Below are 19168 nucleotides of genomic sequence, written 5' to 3'. Positions count from 1 at the left end.
GCTGGGGAGCATATATCAGTGAAGCACAGGGCTCCTTAAGCTCCATTTGTTATTATTGACCAAGGCGTGTAATTGTTCCTCTGATGCTGCGGATTGATTTTTGCATGAAATTGGAGCCATTCCTCATTCTGGGAGAAAAGGTGGCACCTGTGGACTGAGGTTAAAGGCACAGGTCTGGCAGCATGAAGTACTGTGCAATCAGTGTAAGATGAGATAGTTTTAAGGACCTTGTGGGACGGACGCCTGTGCATCCCTCCCACCCAAAGAAGGTAATATCACACTTGGTTATCACTTTTGGCTATTGGGAGGGCCCTGACAGGAGTGCTTAAGACAGAAGACATCTGATTCCAGCTTTGTCAGCACACTACCATGTACAAACATTCAAATAAATGATGCACAAGGATTATAGTGTCTGCAGTCCCATATTCAGAATTGCTACAGACCTTGACTTGCTAGTTGTCCTCAAGACTTTGTCAAAGACATCAGCGAAGCCAGAATGTCAATGGTTTAAAGTTTGTTTTAGACATTGACAAATTCCCTACAGATTTTTAGTACCATTTCCATTGAAAACCAAGAGGTCCTTCAACTCATTTTTTGATTAAACTTGCAATTTGATGAGATTCTAATTTATTCTTGCTCTGATTCAGGCTGGTAGTACGGTAGTCCCTTTGCGACTCAGAGCACAGTGGGCCATCCTAGTATGAAAGTCCAGCACAGATGATAGCAGTGAGGAGCATTTTAAGTCCACGGTAGGGTGAAAAAAGGTGCAGCAAGGGCAAATATTAGCAAACTGTACATCAGTGAGATGTTCTGCTTTCAATCTTGGATTTATAAACTTATTGTCATGCCATGAAAGAGGTTAGAAGCTGTGCAGGTAATTAAATATTTGCCTTGGGGGATTATTTGCAGTTAATTAAAGGCACACACTTTCAGTGCATACCTCTTCTACAGATTATTAAATTTGGATCAGATGTTAACAACCCAGCTTTTCCACTTACCCATCGGAGATTTTTCTTGGCAAGTTTCAGGAATAGAGTTTTACCAGGGTATCCTTTGGTGTCTATGTACTGTAAGATTCTCTCTGCTCATTATAGAAAGACACCATCTAGAAATAGAGCCATAACGTGCCTATCATCATGTCATTTGTTGTTATATGTTATAGATCTTTGCACCTTGTAGATCACTAAGGAGTGTCTGTTTTGTCATAAAATGCTGTTTGACACAACAGAAATAATGTGCTGTGTTTATGAAGACCAAAGACAGTACAGGGATTGGATTTATAATGCCTGCTTTAAAGCTCACTGTGCCACTGGTTCAGGGTTTGGCATTGGGCGGTTCATTCTGTTGTGCTCCCCAGAAGCAAAAGGAGTTTTGGCCACAGCAATGACCTTGGGAGTTCTGGCATCTGGTGCAATGAGGCTGGGATTTGCACTGGGATTTAAGACTTAATGTTTGTCAAGCTTGCGGAAATCCAACCTTGAAAAGCACTGGCATTGTTCTGAAATGAAAAGAAGTCTACCTATCAAGTAGGGGGTTCATTTTGTTTCTTATAGTGTCTTTGTGACGCTCAGTTCATAGAAGTCTTGGTTGCACTTCTCATTTTCAACAAGTTTTATTTATTTATTTTCTGCAAACCAGAAGCTACTCAGTAAGTGGACAGGTTCAGAAATCAATTTGAATGATTGAGACCCATGAGAATGTGTTTACAGTGTACAAGGCTGTGGTTACACAGCTAGAAATGCTGTCTGAGTATCAGAATGCCAAGTACAAGTCTCACATCTAAAGGCTGCCAGTGTCTGGGGAAAGAAATAGACTTTTCCAGCTTAAAACCACTGCAGTACTTGTGTATGTTTGCTGTTTCCTCAGACTCCCTGAAAGACTCCAAAGCCACAAGGGAGAGTGACCCAGCACATCCTATGGGGTGTGAGCAAGATCAAACCCAAGGTAAAGTTGTCTCACAAAATTCTTGACAGTACAGATAATAAACCAATTGGGAACCTTGGTTCTTCCACTTTCAGCCTCCACTGGGTTTCAGCCTAACCTCTGTTGCCTTAGGAAAATGCTGCCAGCTAGCAGTGTTTCTATGCCAGACCAGACTCATGCAACAATCTCTGGCACTGCTGGCAAAGACACACATCTCCAAATGCATGGGTTTATAACCACATTGATCCAGAGTGCATAGCATCATGTTTTTGTCTCTTCTTTTCCTTCCTTCCTTCCTTCCTTCCTTCCTTCCTTCCTTCCTTCCTTCCTTCCTTCCTTCCTTCCTTCCTTCCTTCCTTCCTTCCTTCCTTCCTTCCTTCCTTCCTTCCTTCCTTCCTTCCTTCCTTCCTTCCTTCCTTCCTTCCTTCCTCCCTTCCTCCCTTCCTCCCTTCCTCCCTTCCTCCCTTCCTCCCTTCCTCCCTTCCTCCCTTCCTCCCTTCCTCCCTTCCTCCCTTCCTCCCTTCCTTCCTTTTCTCCATCATTGTTGTTCTATAAGCCTGTGGGATTATTCCGTTCCTTCTGATAAGCCGACTGTCAAGCACGGGTGCTTTGCAACAGCTCCTGTGAGAAACATTTTGCTGAGGCTGAGCTATGAAAGAAGGAAAAAAAAAAACTGATTCAGGATCAGTTTTGACCAGGCATTTAACATACTTAACTCTTGAAGCTTAGTAAGTGGTCTTTTCACATATAAAATAATTCTAATGTTGTTCATTTAATAGAAGAAAGCAGTATGTGGCTGAAGAGTACCATGCTGCCTGTTAGATTCGTGCTGTGCCTGCTGAACCTGTACTGCATGTGCACAGCCCTCGTGCTGATGTCATTTTCAATTTGTCACGTTAACAGGACAACAGGAGGCTGCTGTAGAGGAGGAGATGAAAACTGGGGCAGATTCCCAAAGCTCCTGCATGGAAATAGAAGGTACTGCATATGCATAATGCTAGTTAATGCACAGATACTATCAATAGTGTTTAAATTCCCTTTCTTTCTCCATACCTACTAAAGCTGTGAAGCTAAATGGTCTTACAGAGTCATACAGTCAATAAGATTGGAAAAGGACCACTGGGATCATCCATCATATACCCATCCCCAGGACCCCACCGTGCCCACTGCCCATGTCCCTCAGTGCCACATCCCCACGGCTCTGGGACACCTCCATGAATGGTGACCCCACCACTCCCTGGGCAGCTGCACCACTGCCTCACTGCTCTCTGGGAGAAGGAATTGTTCCTATCAGCCAACCTGAACCTCTCCTAGCACAACGTGAGGCCATCCCCTCTCGTCCTGTCACTGCTACACGGGAGCAGAGGGCAACTCCCAGTTTGCTACAACCTTCTTCCAGGTTGTTGTAGACAGCAATGAAGTCTCCCCTGAGCCTCTTTTTCTCCAGACTGGACAAACCCAGAGCAGGGCAGTAGCTGTGGGTTCTCTGTGAGAAAGGCTGAGAGAAATGCAAACAGTATTTCCTGTTCCTCGTGTCAAGCACTTGAGTCCTGTACATTTGGATCACTACACTCTCTGTCCCCAGTCCAACAAAACACTTGGGTATGTGTGTCTCTGGGTTGGTGATGAGTCTGGTAAAGGCTCATAACAGGAAGTTTGGCACGTGGGGCTTTTTGTGCTAAACCCCAGAAAGCTCAGCATGTTGGAGGATCAAGGCCTTGCTTGCTTTACTACTGTCCCCCACATTTCTCTAAGGCAGTTATTGTGTCTGTACTCCTGAGGGGGGGAAGGATCCTTTTCCAGTGTTTTTAATGATAATCTCTCCAGTGTCTGTTAATCCTTTTATACAGTGTCACTTCTGAAAAGCCTTAGTGTTCATCTTTATATCAAATTTATTCAGAGCCATTGTTGAACCAAGAAGACACAACAGAAGATGAGAAACCTTTGATTCCCAGCGTGGAAGAAAAAGAAAAAGAAGGAGGAGGAGGAGTACAAGAAGAAGAAGGAGGTAAGTCTACTAATAAAATAGAACAGGATAGAGAATTCTGCTGGGATCACATTTTCCTTTCTGTTGTGAAAAAAAACATGGAAGTAGCACATAAAAGAGATTTCTTTATATATATACATATATATACATTTCCTCCTTATCATTGTGTGTTGCATTGGTGTGTCGGACTTGCACTCACATAGGAAAGTAAGTGCAAGAAAGTGCACACTCAGATTCCGAAGTGACTTTAAGCACACTTCCTGTTGTTAGCTTTCTGTATTAATGTGCCCAAGGCTGATTAAACAACCAGTTTATGTCCATTTAAGTACTCTCTTGATCATGTTCACTAGAAGCATCGAGAGTATTTACAATAAATGGGCACAAAATGATTTGTGAGACCATTAATAGAGATGTAGCGAGTAATTAACTAAAACTAGTAATTCTAATAAGGAAACCAATATTTGGAGCAGGAGTACAAGGTCTTGCTGAAGCAGACATTTATTTTTTTTCTGAGGGTAAAGTACTTAAATCCTTACTAATGCTTTTGTAAAGAAACTTGGAAGTTTAATTTTCTGTGTTGGATACTCTGCTGGGAGCCCATTTATAACACACACACGGTTATATTAAAAAAGAACACATTATGGAAGTAATTCTAATTGTAAAGTAACTGCGGGTTGATAATTATACGGTCGCCTTCTGTAAAGCATGGAGATGAATTTTACAGTTTCACATTAAAACTCAGACATGATTTTTAGTGAAAATTCAAGTCAATACTAACACTGTTGTCCTAATTATGAACTTCTTTTCCTAGCCACATTGACACCAACTTAATTGCAAACCCGTGTTAGTTTTATTGACACTTTTCTTCGCTGCAAACTCAGGTTAATAGAACCTCTTTGTTCATGTACAGCTGAAGAACATTTCTGCTGCTTTTTTTTATGGCCAATCCAAGCTGAGACTAATCACATTTCTTTATTATCAGTCATGCTAATGGTATTGGTTTTGTGTTGCATTTCTGATGGTGAAAACAGAATTCATATAATTCTTACTTCAGATCCAGGTAAATGGTGTTGCCGTACTTCAATTACAAATCCAGGTTATATAATACAAGTTCACTCTGATTGCAAATACCAAAGTCATTATGTTAATTTCCTCCTAATAGAAATTATTTACATTTTATTTTATGTCTCATCAAAAGCAAGTTGGACAAAATGTACTTTCATTATTTGTGCATTTCCTTCTCTTTAATACTTTACTGTCCCCTACAGCTAGATACTGTCATTTAGTTCTCAGTGGAGAGCTTGTATTTTGCCATCTGTTCTACCTAGCATTAAAATATGCAACATTAAAGAAAAGAAGGTAATGTCAGAAAAGGGTTGTTCTTGGCACGTTTCCTTTTCCTGCCCCTGATTTAAAAGGCTCAAGTGCTAAGTAAGTAAAAGGTTCTTTCCAGACACTATGGAACATGTTCCTATATGTGGACTCAGATATTGCTCCTGAACAGGGATTTGTCTGATCCGGAGCTTACTGAATTTCATAGAAAGACTCCTTGATTTAAACTATGTAGTAAGAGGAGATGCTGTGTTGAGTCTGTGTGCAGGGTAATACCACTTTTAAGTAACAATATAGATACTTCCTTTAGCTTTTTCTGAGCATACTGCCCTGGGATCGAGGAAAATAAATTGATGCTTTCAATTTCCTTTTTTGGGAGGGAAAGGAAATTAAGACTTTTTCTTGCAAGTCCTTTTTTCTTATGGGCATATAAATGTGTAGGGTACCTTCAGAGCTGGTCACGTTAGATGCTACCCATGCCAATGGGCACACACTCAGCCATGGTAGATTTTAAAGTCCACTGTGATGCAAAATGGATCTGGATAAAGAGTTGAAAAAAACAGAAAACCAGCTGCAATTCAAACGGGTAAAATAGTACATGTTCCCCACGGAGAGTCTCTTTTTAATGGGAAGAGATTATGGGGCATAAACCAGAGATGTAATATGTAACACTATTTCATGTAACCCAAGTGCTTGTGCATGAACTAATTCAGTTAAATTGTTTTCCAGCAGCATCCACAGTGCATTTGATGTACAATAAAACAGCATTTTTTGTCTGAGAGCACTTGGAAAAGAGCTGAAGTGGGACTGCAGTTCCCATTAAATAGAAATCCAGTCATAAAACTGGATCGTAAGTGTCACAACGGTGGTTTTGATCCATATTAGACCTATGTGCCTCGCTGCATGTAGCAGCTACTGGACTATCAGCTACCTGATCTCTCTGTTCTACATCTGATATTTGCTTTTTGTGTTACCAAGCTAAATCCCATTGTGAGGGGTGGCACAGAACTGCCTCTCCCCTCTCTCTGTCTCACTAGTAGCCACTGGATAAATGGGAGCCATGTGTGACCTGTCCTGTCTCCAGCACTGGAGCTGTGGAAGCCACTAAATGACCAACAAAGTTCAAAGTCCCTTTTCCAAGCTGAAGCTAGATTTCTGCTTAGTTACTGCTAGGGGCTTTGAAGCTAGCTAGAATTTTTTGTCGGTTATCCTTGGAAGGTTTGCCTTGAAAAAAAATGTCTGTTTCTTGATGGTTTAGAGGTGTGTGTCATTTTTCACAAGCTGTAGATACGCCTCCAATCTAGTTGTGCTCATTTTAATAACAGCTGATGTGTATTGTCAGGGATTTTAGTTCTTGCAGTGTCCTTTCTGTATAGCTCTTGTGGCCTCACAGCTTCATAGGGTGTATTACCAAGGAGGCTTGAATCCTGTTCTGGGGCACCAGAAGCCCAGAGGACTGGAGAATCAAAGTCTTTGCAATTTCACCGCTCTTTTCCTATTGCCAGAAGTATGAAAAAAGCCAGATTACCCTGAAGAATGTAACAATGCGAAGCACTGTGTGTTTCATAAAAACCTGGTGTGGCTTTTTCCAAGATCAGTAATAAAATACAGCGTGTGCCAATTATTCCCTTTTTCCTACTGCAACTTGAAGTTATGTGTTATTAGGGAACACCTGAGGAAAAAAAGAAGGGAAAAAAAAAAAAAGACAAGCTAAGATGCCAGTTTTTTTTATATTATTTTCCAGCTGCTTTAATGCACCCATTCTAGTTCACAGAAGAATAACGAAAATCTGTGTTTGTTATAAGATTAGGGAATATTCTCAAATCCCTTTATTAAAAAGCAGGGTAAGTGGTGATCACTGACCTGTTTTCTGACTAGGGAGGTGTACGTGTTTTTAATATGCCATTTGGCTGCCCCTTTATGCGTATGCATAGAAATAGTCTTGTTATGTTGTAATGACCATTCATTCAGTTTCAAACTGATCAGTTTTTCTACAGGACAGCGTACAGCGTGAGTGAATACGTAGGCATTTCCTACTCTAAGCCTGCTGTCGCCTCCATCATTTTTGTTGCTGACCTCTTTCTATCTCCCTACATAAAGTCACTGGATGTGATGGTTTCTCTCACTCATCATCTTCTGAAGTTGCTTAACTCTTTGGAGGACAGGTTTTCCATCAGAGCGCTGGAATATGAACAGAAACAGCCATTAATTTTCTGTTTACTCTTCTTTTGTGATTAGTCTTAAGTGTTTTGCCTTATCATGCTGTTTCAAACATTATTTGAACTTGACTTGGGATTTTTCTCCACCGATTTTACCTGTCACTGTGTTCTCAGCACAAAGCACAGCTCCTGGTTTCAAGATACAGTCTTGACGGCTTCATTCTGATCACTGGAGCTGTGTAAGAGATGGTGGGCAAAAGGGAAGGGATGGAGTTATTCTGCCACTTCTGTGTGATGACTGTTGTGGCACAGTGGTACCTCTGTTGAACCTATGGCTGGGTGGCAGTCTCTCTGGGAGAAGAATATGTTTGTTTTCCTCTGGACAAGTCCAGAAGTGCAGGAACAGGTTCTTGCTCAAGTACTATCGAGGAACAAACTGCTGTAATGAGCACCTACAGAAAGGGTACTGAAGCATCCCGGGATTTAGCTTACAAGCAAGACCCAGCCTGTTCAATTGGTATTTCTCTGTGGTTGCATCCTGGCCTGTTTGAATTCCATGTTTAAAGAACTATAATAGCCATCGTCTTTATATACGAGCCGTGTGATGTTAAAGGAGGTTTGTGAATGGACTGGAGGGATTTATTTCTTTTAAATCATTGGCAATATGAATGATTTCCTGTGATGCCAGACTTCTGGTCACTGCCTATTTACTTTAAGTTTGAATTCTGCCTTATTTCCATCGAAGCTGAACCCAGTTGTACTCAACAATCTTTGTTATGAGAGCAGATGTTACTTTGTAGCTGTCGTGTCATCCATTCTTTACTAAACTGGGTTTTAAGGGCATTTATCCATCTCTACCATAGCAAAACAGATGATTTTAAAGCATAATCTTGGAGAGATTTAAATGTTCCAAAGCTTTGAAAAGAGCTCTTCATTTTTTTGCAGTTTCATTCTCAGGCATTTATGATTTGTTCATGTGCTGGTACAGTAGTAAATATTGTCAAAAGAATGACTTTCTCTGGTGTGACATTGTAGTTACAGAGAAACAAGGTACTTCTGGAAGAAGATCTTTCCCGACAAATCTGACATCTTTATTCTTGAGTCATGGCAATTGTAACTGCATTTATTTTTTAACTGAGCTTCTTCTCAGTTTCAAGTGGAGATGGATCAAACATCTTAGGGAAAAGAAGAGATTTAACAAATCTTCTGTATACATCTTTAAAAGAGATGTTTTCTTTTTGTTTGGGAAGAGAAGCAAACAAATGCATGTGGGAGCATTGTGGCTTCTGAAGAGCTAGTTCAGAGGCTCCCACTCCTTTTATTCAATTCCGCCACCCCAGAATAGAAGTAAAGTATCCTGATTCAGATACAGCATGTTTGGTCTTTGATAACGACCCATACTGAATGGATCGGATGACATTTTATGGGCTGTTGCAGAATAGTCTTGCCATCAATTTGGAATGTATTTTAAAAATATGCTTCCAACATGTATTGATATTTGGCAGGGAAAAATAAAGGTGCACTTTTGGGCCTTTTGCAGAGAAATGCTGGCTGTTCTGTGGAAACAGGAACTTGGAAACTGGTATTTAAACTCAGATGTCCAAAGCTGAGCTGAAGAGATGGACTGTTGCAAAGAGTGTTGCTGGAATTAGTTGGAAACACTCAGTAAACAGATTATGACTAGAAAGACAAAAAAAGTACCTTCATTCAAGTGCTCTCAGGTTTAAGAAGTCTCCCTTTAAAGGTCTTTATTTTATGGAGAATCTCACAGAACTCAGGTGAGCTCTGCAATTGAAATGTCAACCAAACGGGGAGCTCTGGCACCCACATTCTGCTTGTCAGCCTCCTGTGGTCCATCTGCGTTGGTCCAAGGGCAGTTCCATCTGTAGCTCCGGTGAAAAGCACTTCATCCACAGCTACGATGCTTTCAGAATGGCAAAAAGTATATTCAGGTTATTTTTATGCCAAGTAGACGTTGCAGAGGACAGGGAAAATAAACCTTTTAGGCTAGCAAATGCTTACTGTTGATAAGGGAGGAATGCAACAGGTTTTTTTCAAGTTCAAGACAGCATGCAGATTTTATTGAATGCATGTAAAATATTTTATGTGGTCATGGGATTTGGGGTAGTTTTGTTTGAAAGCATCTGAGCAGAGGTAAGGCTGATGTGCCTTGAGTGAGCTGTGTGTGAGCATTTTCCGTGCTCCGCTGGAAGATGCAGCTTGTGGATGAGGAGTGCTTTTTGGCCCCAGGGCCTATGGTTATATTTGTGGTGGCTTTGTCAGTGCCAGACTGAGAGTTTTCCAGGCCCTGGTATTGGTAAAGGTTAGGTGTTCTCAGCAGGTGCTTCACTGATGCAGCCCAGAAGGCCAACTGCATCTTGTTCTGCATCAGCAGAGGGGTGGCAGCAGGGAGAAGGAGGGGATTGTCCCCTCTATTCTGCCTTTATGAGGCCCCATTGGACTGCTGTGCCCAGGCCTGGGGCCCCCAGAAGAAGGGGGATGTGGAGCTGTTGGAGCAGGTCCAGAGATGGGCACAAAGATGATCAGAGGGCTGGAGCACCTCTCCTGTGAAAAAAAAGAAGACTAAGGGAGCTGGACTTGTTCAGCAAATGAGAAGTCTGCTGGGAGACCTCATTGCAGCCTTCCAGGACTTGAGAGGACAGGACCCTGGGCAGCCTGAGCTGGTGAGGGGCAGCCAGCCTATAGCAGGGGTTGGTGCTGGGGAGGCTTTAAGTTCCCTTCTGACTCAGCAATTGTGTGAGGATGGGGGACCAGCAGTCTTATCAGGAGGAAGCCTCACTTGCAGGCTATCATGGCCAGCGGTGTGCACCAGCAGGAGGGTGGAGGTGCTGTGATTTTTATTTTCTGAAGACCACCTGGTGCAGCAGAAGAGTCGTACCACATCAGGCAGTGCACAGTGCCCAAAACGATGCTCCTTCCCTCCTCCTGGAGGGTGCAGACTCCCACAAACCTTCCCTAAGGGTGCTGTGTGGGTTGCGCTGAGCAGCGCCGTGCATGAGCAGGATGAGGTGGTTATTACACTGTCAGCAGTCTGCTCCAGATATTGATTTCAATCTCCTTGGGGGGAAAGAAGCCTTTTTTTTTTTTCCCTGCCACAGAAGGAATCTGTTTCTTTTCATTACTCTCCATATATCAGATTCTATCCTGAGTGTATGTAAAGAACAGGTGGTGCAAGATCAATTCTAAGTTTTAATTATTTTTCATCTCTTTCAGTGACAAATGATATATATTTTTTTTCTGCATTCTCTTCTAAGAGAAAGTGGAAAATGTAAGGAATTCTCAGCTTAAGCATTTCACCTGCCGTCACAGTCATTTATGCTATCGGGTTTGATGGTGGAGTATAAGGCAAAGAGGCAAAAGAATAGAAACAATACAAGAAAACAGACTGCTTTCACAGTGATAGTGTTTAAGGTTTATTGCGTGTATCTGATTGCTTTCTTCATGTCATTTTCAGTAATCAGAATAGAGATGTTATTATGAATTGTCAATTTTTGTTTCATTTAAAAATATAATCTCTTTGTTCCCTTTGGAAGTGTTGACAATGTGGCCTTTGTTTAGTTTAATTAACTCACGTTACAGTACTGCATTGAAACACATTCAGCATTATATCTAATAATACTTTTTAGAACTCTTTTACATACAGAAAATAAAAAAAAAAAAGATTAAATCCTCTGAGAAGCTGGAGAAGAAGGATATTTTTAATGATGTATTTTAAAGTGCCATTTACATTTTTATTTTCCAGTGGTAGGAACGCCAAAATAATATAAAGCCATAAAATCCCACTGAAAGGCAGATGCTATGAAGTCATTCAAAGTCCTCATATGTTTACAATCTTATTACATGATGTTACATGTTTTGTACTTCTGAGCTACAAGGCTTAAAGAGCTTTAAGATGCTGATAATGCCCTTTTAGCACATGAAAACTGGGAAGATAATGGAATTCATATTTCATGCGGTGTTTGAGTCTACCAGTCTTTGGTTCTAATTCAAATCTCTTGAGAAGCAGAGGTACCTTATGCAAATGAAACACATATCTTTCAAATCATATCAAATAGCAAGGAAAGGAATCGAGGGAGAGATTTTGACATCCTAGAAACTTCTTCCTGTAGCGTAATTGAAAAAAGAGAGCTCGCTGACCAAAGGCTGCAGTTTTACAGATGGCATCGTAGTTAATAATGTATCTGGAAATCAAGTTTAGCACCTTCAGAGAAATGGCACCATTGTTTTCAGCATGCTGTACAGCTCCTGAGGTTTCTGTTTGAGCAGTGGGCTTCGTTCCCATTTGCAACAGCAAGACTTTCAGTTTTAAATTAGAGTAGATCCATCAAACCTTCTCAGTCTGATTCATTTTGGATTCCCCTTCTCTGTTCCCCTTCTTCATTTTTCCCTTCTCTGTTAGGAGCTTTGTCACTGCAGCTGTGCCCAGCAGTGTGGGTGAGCAGTTTACCGTGTTTTCCTATCAGAATGGTGGCATTTAGCCATTGTTCATGCTAACAGGTCTGCCCTGATGCCATCTTTCTGGTTCGGCTCTGTTCTGGTTTCTCCCCTGCTCAGCCCCGTAGTGTTGGCCCTGCTGTTATGCTGTGGCTTCTAAGGTGCCCTTGCTCCTGGTGCATGGAGAGAAAGTCTGGTGTGTACAAGGAGGTTGTGAGACGCTCAAGCAGAGGGAAGAAATGTCTCCAAGTTGTTCAGTGGAGAATGTAGAGGTGGGGCATGACTCCAGCTGAGAGTAAATCTGCCTCTCACCATTCTGAGCAGGAAAAATCCCACCTGATCTCATTCAGATCTTCAAAGTGTTGTCCTTTCCTCATACCTATTCATATTCTCCCCCTTTTATCTGCCTGTGAGCCATAACTTCCTGGCAGCGAGTTTTCTGTGCCCTCACCTTTTCCTAATGCAGATGGCAGGTGAGTGTTCTCAAGCAGATTTTGCCATCTGGAATAGTTTTCCTGCACTCAGTTGGCTTTCATCACATTTTACTACCAGACAAATGTGTGAGGTCACTGCTAGTGTACCCAGCCCAAAGTGCTGGCCCCAAGCTGGGCCTGTTTCTGGTCACAGTGAGTTGTCTGCCAGGGAGGAAGCTAGCATTTAATCTCACCTCTTCCATCTCTGTGGCTGCACCTATGTACGAATCGTGCTGTAGTGATATCTTAACACTGGTGCAGGACTGCAGCTCTTTGGGGCTTTTTGGGCTCTTCCATGATCTCTGAAAGTCCTTTCTTGTGTGCTATGTGTACAACTGTGTCTTAATCTGCAATTGAACAGATACAGCAGAGGTGTTCTGGATGATGCATTTTGGGCGGTAGCTGTAGCTGGTCTATGGGCAATGGCAATTCATTTTGTGGTTTTGCAGCCTTATTTGTGTGTTTTTTCTCAATCACTAGTGTGAAGGGCATAGCTCTGCCTGTAATCATTGGTACCACAGAGGCCAAAAACTCCTTTCTTCATTTACAGCATCCCATCAAAAAACACTCAATACCTGCATTTACTTGACAGCTCTTGGAAGATGGCGTGTTTACACGTTCAGCATCTTCTCCATCGAGGAAATCAGCAGTCGCTTACAGGCTATACTGTTCTCACCTGGACTGAAAATCAGTTAAACCACGTTCTGGATTCCGAGGAGGAAAAAGTCAATAATCTTTTCTCAGTGCCCCCTGGTTGCAACTAACAGCGGTATATATAGTTAGAGGGTCAGCCTGGCAAAGTCGCTGTCTCAGTGGCTGGAGAAAATTGAGCGCTCCCGTTTGTGTCTAAATCCTATCGTGGTTACAAGGTATTTCATCAGTTAAAACACACTCTCTGGGTGTGTTTGTGTGGTCTGTCAGCCTGAAATGTAGCACGAAAACATCAAATGGGCACAAATGGAGATACCTCAGGCACTTCAAAGTAAGATGTCACTGTGCTGAAAAATCGGTATCTAACTCCAGCAGCTCGATTCAAGGAAATTAAATTGGCTGATTCTTCCAGCTGTCCAGGAGGCAGGGAAGATTAGCAGGAAAGCTTGCAGACTAAGCAGGGAGGCAGTCGGTAAGGCATGTTTTAGCATCTCTCCCTCCCTGGGGTGCAGGTACCCAAGTGTGGCACCTCCATCAGCCTAAGATCCAGCCAGTCCAGAGATGGCAGAAAACCAAGCAGGACTTGCTCTTTTGGGTGTACACCAGCCACATCGCTCCTTCCTGTGCTTTAAAAGGGCTCTGTAGTTGTGTGTTTTTGCTGGCAGTGGGTCCTGGAGCATGAGAAGGATGAAAGGGGTGTTCCCACACAGCTGCCCATTCAGGGATCTCTAGGACATGAGAGCTAGCATTTGGTTCCTTCCAGCATGGAGTGGGACTCAGACACGGGTTTATTTCCAGATCTGTAGCTTCTCTCTGATGGTTGTGCTGTTCTACACAGCTAGGTGTCTGAAAGAGCTCAGAGGTGTGCTCTCACATTCTGGGGCCTCCTCCTTGGGACAGCAGATTTTTACAGTTCTTCCTGTGTGAGAAAATGTAGTAAGTCCATCTCTGCTCCTGAAAGTACCAGCATCCTCAAAACTGGCTTTGTTTATCTCATTTCCCCTTCTTCCAAAGCAATAATTGCACAGTGCGTAGCAAGTACAGCTGTTGTGGTCATTTTTATGCAACTGTTTGTTTTGTTAATGCTCATCTCATCACAAATCCATTTACACATCCAGACCTGAGCCCACACTGGATGGGTGGCTCTGTGACCGTGCGGCAGTACTGCAGTGCTTGGCAGCATTGGGGCCAACTGGAGCAGAGCCGCTTCTCCAGTAAGCGTCCAAACATTCAGGGTTTTTTGAGCTCGGTTTTGGATCTCTTGGCCCGGCAACTCTGGCAAAGCTTGATGAAAACCAAAAGGAATGAAAAAGGAAAAAGACCTTAAAGGATATTCGTAATCGTGCCTGCTTTCAGCATTACATATGATGTGGAGGGAAATAGATTTTCTGGATGCAGTTCTGCTTGCAGATCCAGCTGGCTCTTGAAGTAAGTGAGCATGAAAAGCAGACGATAAGTACGTATATATCCGGTACCTATCTGAAGGAACTGAAGTTATCTTAGAAACTGATATATACAGAGATCACAGCATCTGAAACTCTTCCCTCTGGCATTAAATGCAGCCAATGTTTAACAGTACTGAATAAAAAATGTGACAGTTTAAGACACAGCAGCTCTTTCCAAGTGAACTCTCAGGGAGAACCTAGAGGAGAAGAACGTGCGTTGAGATTTGGCCAAAGAATAGGGTTAATGCCATTTGTCCTTATCAAAACCGCTGCAGGATACTGAATGGCTTCAGGTAGTCAGGGCCTGGGTTTTATATCTGATCCTGTGGACAGCATTGCAGCGCGATGCGTCAGATCCCTGGTACCGCTTCCTTCTTTTTAATGAGGCCTGCCATCCAAGGATGGATATAGAGTGCTCTTGTGCAGCTTGCGAATCTGACTGGTTCACAGCACACGGCCAAAATAATTGAAGGAGAATCTGCGTGTGGGAGGAAAGAAAATCAGCCGCACATGGGCACATCCCAAAGCAGGAGTTAGCGAAGTGCTGCTTTTTGGCACGAGTTTGGCCACGGCTTCTGGTGTCACGAGCAGCTTGCTTTTTGCTGGCCTGCACCTGTAGTCAGCCGCAGCCGCATCCAGCCCATCTGAGCGGAGAAGGCGGGGGGAGGCTTCTCGTTTGGATCACACCAGCACTTTCGCTGCTCATGGCTGACAAAGCCGTTTAGCACAAAGATGGCTCAGATATTGCTCCGGTGTGCAAAGTTTGCCCTCTGATGAACGCTGCGATTTTCTATAGCCGGTCTCGGAGATGGGAAAACACAGATGAGCTTTACCCAGGCCTGAAGAGGCTGGAACACATAAGCTGCTTGCCATATTGATGAAACACCTGGGGCATTCATTCTGAAGCCTAAACGCAGGCTGTTCACCTGGACTGCCAAGTACAACAGAAGCTTCCTTCTGGCTGGCAGGGTGGTATTAATTTAAACAGAGCACCATCTGCAGGGCCTTGGAGAACAGCAGATCGGAGAGGAGAGGCAGGGAGGTTACTGGAAACAGGCTCGTTCAGATCTGGGGGCCTCACCACTCCCGTCCATTACCTATCATTTCTAATTAGCAGACCTATCTTGGGGAGAGCTGCTCCGATTCACTTTCTTGCAGATGCTTTTCTTGCTAAGAGCTGTTGTTTTTGCTGAGCCTCCCAAGCTTATTTTGCAGGCACTGAGAGCAGTAATGGTCTCAATGACCCAGTAATTAAAGGAGTCCTGTAGCTCCTCGCCCAGAGAGCTGCCCCTTTGTCCTTCCTCTTTCTTCTCCCTGCAATGCCACTACCAGATGGTCTGAGGTTTTTCACCCCTTCAAAAGCCTCGTGTTTTTCCCATCTCATCAAGCATGTCTCAGCCATGCTTAATTAGCTTAAGGCTTTTCAGCCACCCACCCCACTCCCCCCCTCCCGACTTACCCCCCAGGAGATCAGTTAAGGACCTGAACAATTTCAATAAAGAGCTTGGAAAGCAAATCCTCAGAGAGGGGAGGCATAGCTGCAGGAGGATGTAATATTAGTGGTAGGGATCAGTCGTTCATTCTTTCTTCTCCCGCTTCCGTCTGTCTGTCCATCCTCCCTTCCACTTATCTTCTCTTTCAGAATACCTGGGGATGCTCTTTGGTCCTTGACAGTGCTTGGGAGCGTATAGTGGCTGGTGGTGCTCACCCTGAGGCCGCCAACAGAGTCCTGTTGCTTTTAACCCGTTTCAATTAGGAAGTTCTGTTGAAGTCCTCCTTGAATAGGAAATGGCAAACATAATTAGCTAACTCATGTTAGGAGGCTCTTGGGTTGGAGTATTTTGGTTTAGTTTGTTTTGCTTTATTGCCTAATTCCTTGGCTGGTTTGAAAGCAGCTTTATTTACAGATCAGAGCAGTTGAGATGAAAGCCTGGTTAATTAAAAGAAAAAATAAATTTGCTTCTTGCTTTGTGTTTAACGTGGAACGGCATTTATTTCTGCATTGTCACATATGCACTTTTATTATTAATCTTCAAGCTTTAGCTGTACAACTGTAGATGAGATTTAGGAAGAAAACAAAAACTCCTTCCCTTCTTCCTTCCTTTCCTATAAAGCAATAGAGAATGCTGTTAAAGCATGTGGAATTCAAGCTTTGCGTGGCACATAGGATATCTCAGGGGTAGCTGTGAACAAGCCATGTAATTGAATACAGCATCTTTTGTTCTGTGCATACACGCAAATGAGAACACCCAGCCATCATGTGTTTGCACCACAACAATTAAATACCAACTAATTTAGCCACCTTGCAGATAAACATTTAGATATGGTTAAAATGGCTAGCTGTAAATGCAAGAAGCTAGCTGTGGATGATAGAGAAATATGGGAGGGGGGTTCTTCACTACTATACAGCAATTTTCTTCCAACACTCCCCATCAGCTAGACTGAAAAGCTGTGTATGAGGCGAGATTGAACGGCTGTTCTTACACTACTGCAAATCTTGGTATTTTTAAGGCATCGAGGGAAATAAAATGCAAAGAGCACACTCTAAATGAATGCACGGTGCAGCACAGGAAAGGCCTGTAACATCGCTGCCTCTGTGGGAGTAAGTGGGGCTGTCACTAAAGAGGAGCACAGCTCCCCAGTGCATTGGCACTGCTATTTACAGACCAGTAATCTTTGAAGTCCTAACTGGCCTTTTTTTGTGCATGTGTAAGAGAGATGCTGCATTTTTTTTTTTCTTTTATATTTGTTTTCCACAATACGAAATGTTGGTATTCTTATGATGGTTGCTGCTTAGTTGAGATCCTCTGTGTAAAGATAACAGATGAGTTATGTGACCTGACATTCTCCCTGGGAATGTGCTTATAAAGAAGCAAGCCAGTGGCATTTCTAAGTCTGCTTTTAAAGCAGTTGGCTATATACTTTGTTTATCATAATTGCTAGGATGTGCCATTTCTCTGGTATTTTGCACCTTCTCTTAATTGACTGGGAGGCAGAAAGCCTTTGGGCAGAGACCCTGGGACCCAAAGGATGCGTACTGAGAACAAAATGCTCCACTCGAGACTGCTCCACAATCCCCATCCTGTGAGAAGAGCTTGAAGCAGTCAGGTTTGCTGCAGGCTGTGGAAATGAAGTGAGCTCTAACCCTTCAAGAGCACCTGTAACAAGTACACGTTGCTGGGCCCACTTGTCAATTACTGTGCTGCTCATCCTCTCTCTACGCTGCGCCAGGTGGTGGTTTGAGCACTGCGGAGGAAACCAGCACAGTAAGTGGCTGGCTTTGATGGGGGTTTCACATCCTGCTAATTGAAATCTCTGTTCCTCCCAATCGCATATAACCTTGTAGCCTCCTAGCTCCTCCGTGTCTTCCTGCGCATGTCTGTTAGCGTGGCTCCATGCAAGCTAGCAGTGACCAATATGAAAGGTTGTCCTGGAGATGAGGTACTAACTGGAGGGCTTCCCCATCACTCAGTGAGCAGCCCCTCTGCTTACAGCCTATGTCTCCATGTGAGGAGCAGGTCAGAGCATGGGTGGGAGCTGGAGGAAGGGCCAGCAGGGCGATGCTGCCTTGGCTGTGTTTAGCTGAGGACAGCAGAGAGGCCGCCACCCAGCAGCATCCAGCGCCTTCATGGCAAGGTTAGCACGAGTTCTGTTTTTCTGCAAAAATACTTTGTGTTTGATCCAACCCAGTGTATCTTTTCCTGCATTTCACTGGATTCTTGTTTCTGGAGACTTCACAGTTTTGTGGCTACAAACCTCGCGTGCTTAGAGCGATTGGCCCGCCTGTGAGAGGCTGCTTGAAATAAAAACAGCTAAGGAGGAAAAGAGAACAAGGCCTGACATTCAGATTGCTTTTGCAGTGCCCCCTGGAGGGATGGCCTTTGGTTATAAGCTCCACTACATCACTGGAGAGCTGGCTGCACATGACCACGATGGCAGCCCTCCAAAGACTGAACTTTAATGATGAATGCCACGAAATACTGCTACACAGGCTCACTCTGGGGAAAGTAATACTGTGTACAGTGTGTGATCTATGTCACCTGGAGTCTTTATCATTTCTTTCAGCTATTTGCAGAACTCTTTCATGTTTGGGCTGCAGAAGGAAAGCATTAATTCAGGGTTAGTAAACATGAAGATAGGCAGAAGTAAAATGAATCTGCACTGTTAAGCTTGCTATAGCAAACATACCTTGAGAGAGCAAAAAGATGCTGAGCTGAACTTAGCGAGCTTTAATTTGGGTCCATTTTCATTATACTTTTTTTTGTACCATAATTGGTGGAATTAAGCAGTCTCCTGGGCTAAGAATTACTACTATAGTAAGGAAATGAAACAACTGAAGAATTTTGCTGACTGGGAACATGCAGAAGGAGAAGCAGGGCCTATTTAACCATTATTATTATTAATGTCATCTCCAAGCGTTGTTAATATCATCATTACAGCCATACAGCCATATAACGGAGCTCCCTAAACTTGAATTGGTAATCATACTGTGAAAGGTGCTGTGTGCTTAGGTCTCTATCCAAAGAGCATACAGCCTAAATCGTTTATCATGGCATGCTTACCAGCACAACCAAGACATCCCTTTGATGGATTTCCAACACAGTTGTGTTGCTTTTTCACATGTATTGTCTGCAATCACCAAGATTCCTCCAGCTCCTGCTGGTTAAAGAATTAGCTTTGCCCTGCCAGAGAAATATTCATTTTATTTTTAACAGAAATCTGAAGAATTCATACTTCTATCAG

At 43.1% G+C, this 19168-nt stretch overlaps 1 protein-coding gene across 2 annotated transcripts in view; it reads left to right on the top strand.

Annotated features, from left to right (window-relative positions):
- MACROD2 (mono-ADP ribosylhydrolase 2) overlaps positions 1-19168 on the top strand; it is an 809651-nt gene that overhangs the window by 766359 nt on the left and 24124 nt on the right. For both annotated transcript variants that reach the window (XM_072330921.1, XM_072330922.1), the window contains exons 14-16: positions 1867-1944; positions 2827-2901; positions 3824-3931. In XM_072330921.1, coding sequence (XP_072187022.1) covers positions 1867-1944; positions 2827-2901; positions 3824-3931 — 261 coding nt within the window. The remainder of the gene's footprint in view (positions 1-1866; positions 1945-2826; positions 2902-3823; positions 3932-19168) is intronic.

This window comes from Excalfactoria chinensis, chromosome 3 (assembly GCF_039878825.1).
Source record: "Excalfactoria chinensis isolate bCotChi1 chromosome 3, bCotChi1.hap2, whole genome shotgun sequence".
Classification (NCBI taxonomy): Eukaryota; Metazoa; Chordata; class Aves; order Galliformes; family Phasianidae; genus Excalfactoria; species Excalfactoria chinensis.
This window is presented reverse-complemented; position numbering and strand designations above follow the sequence as displayed.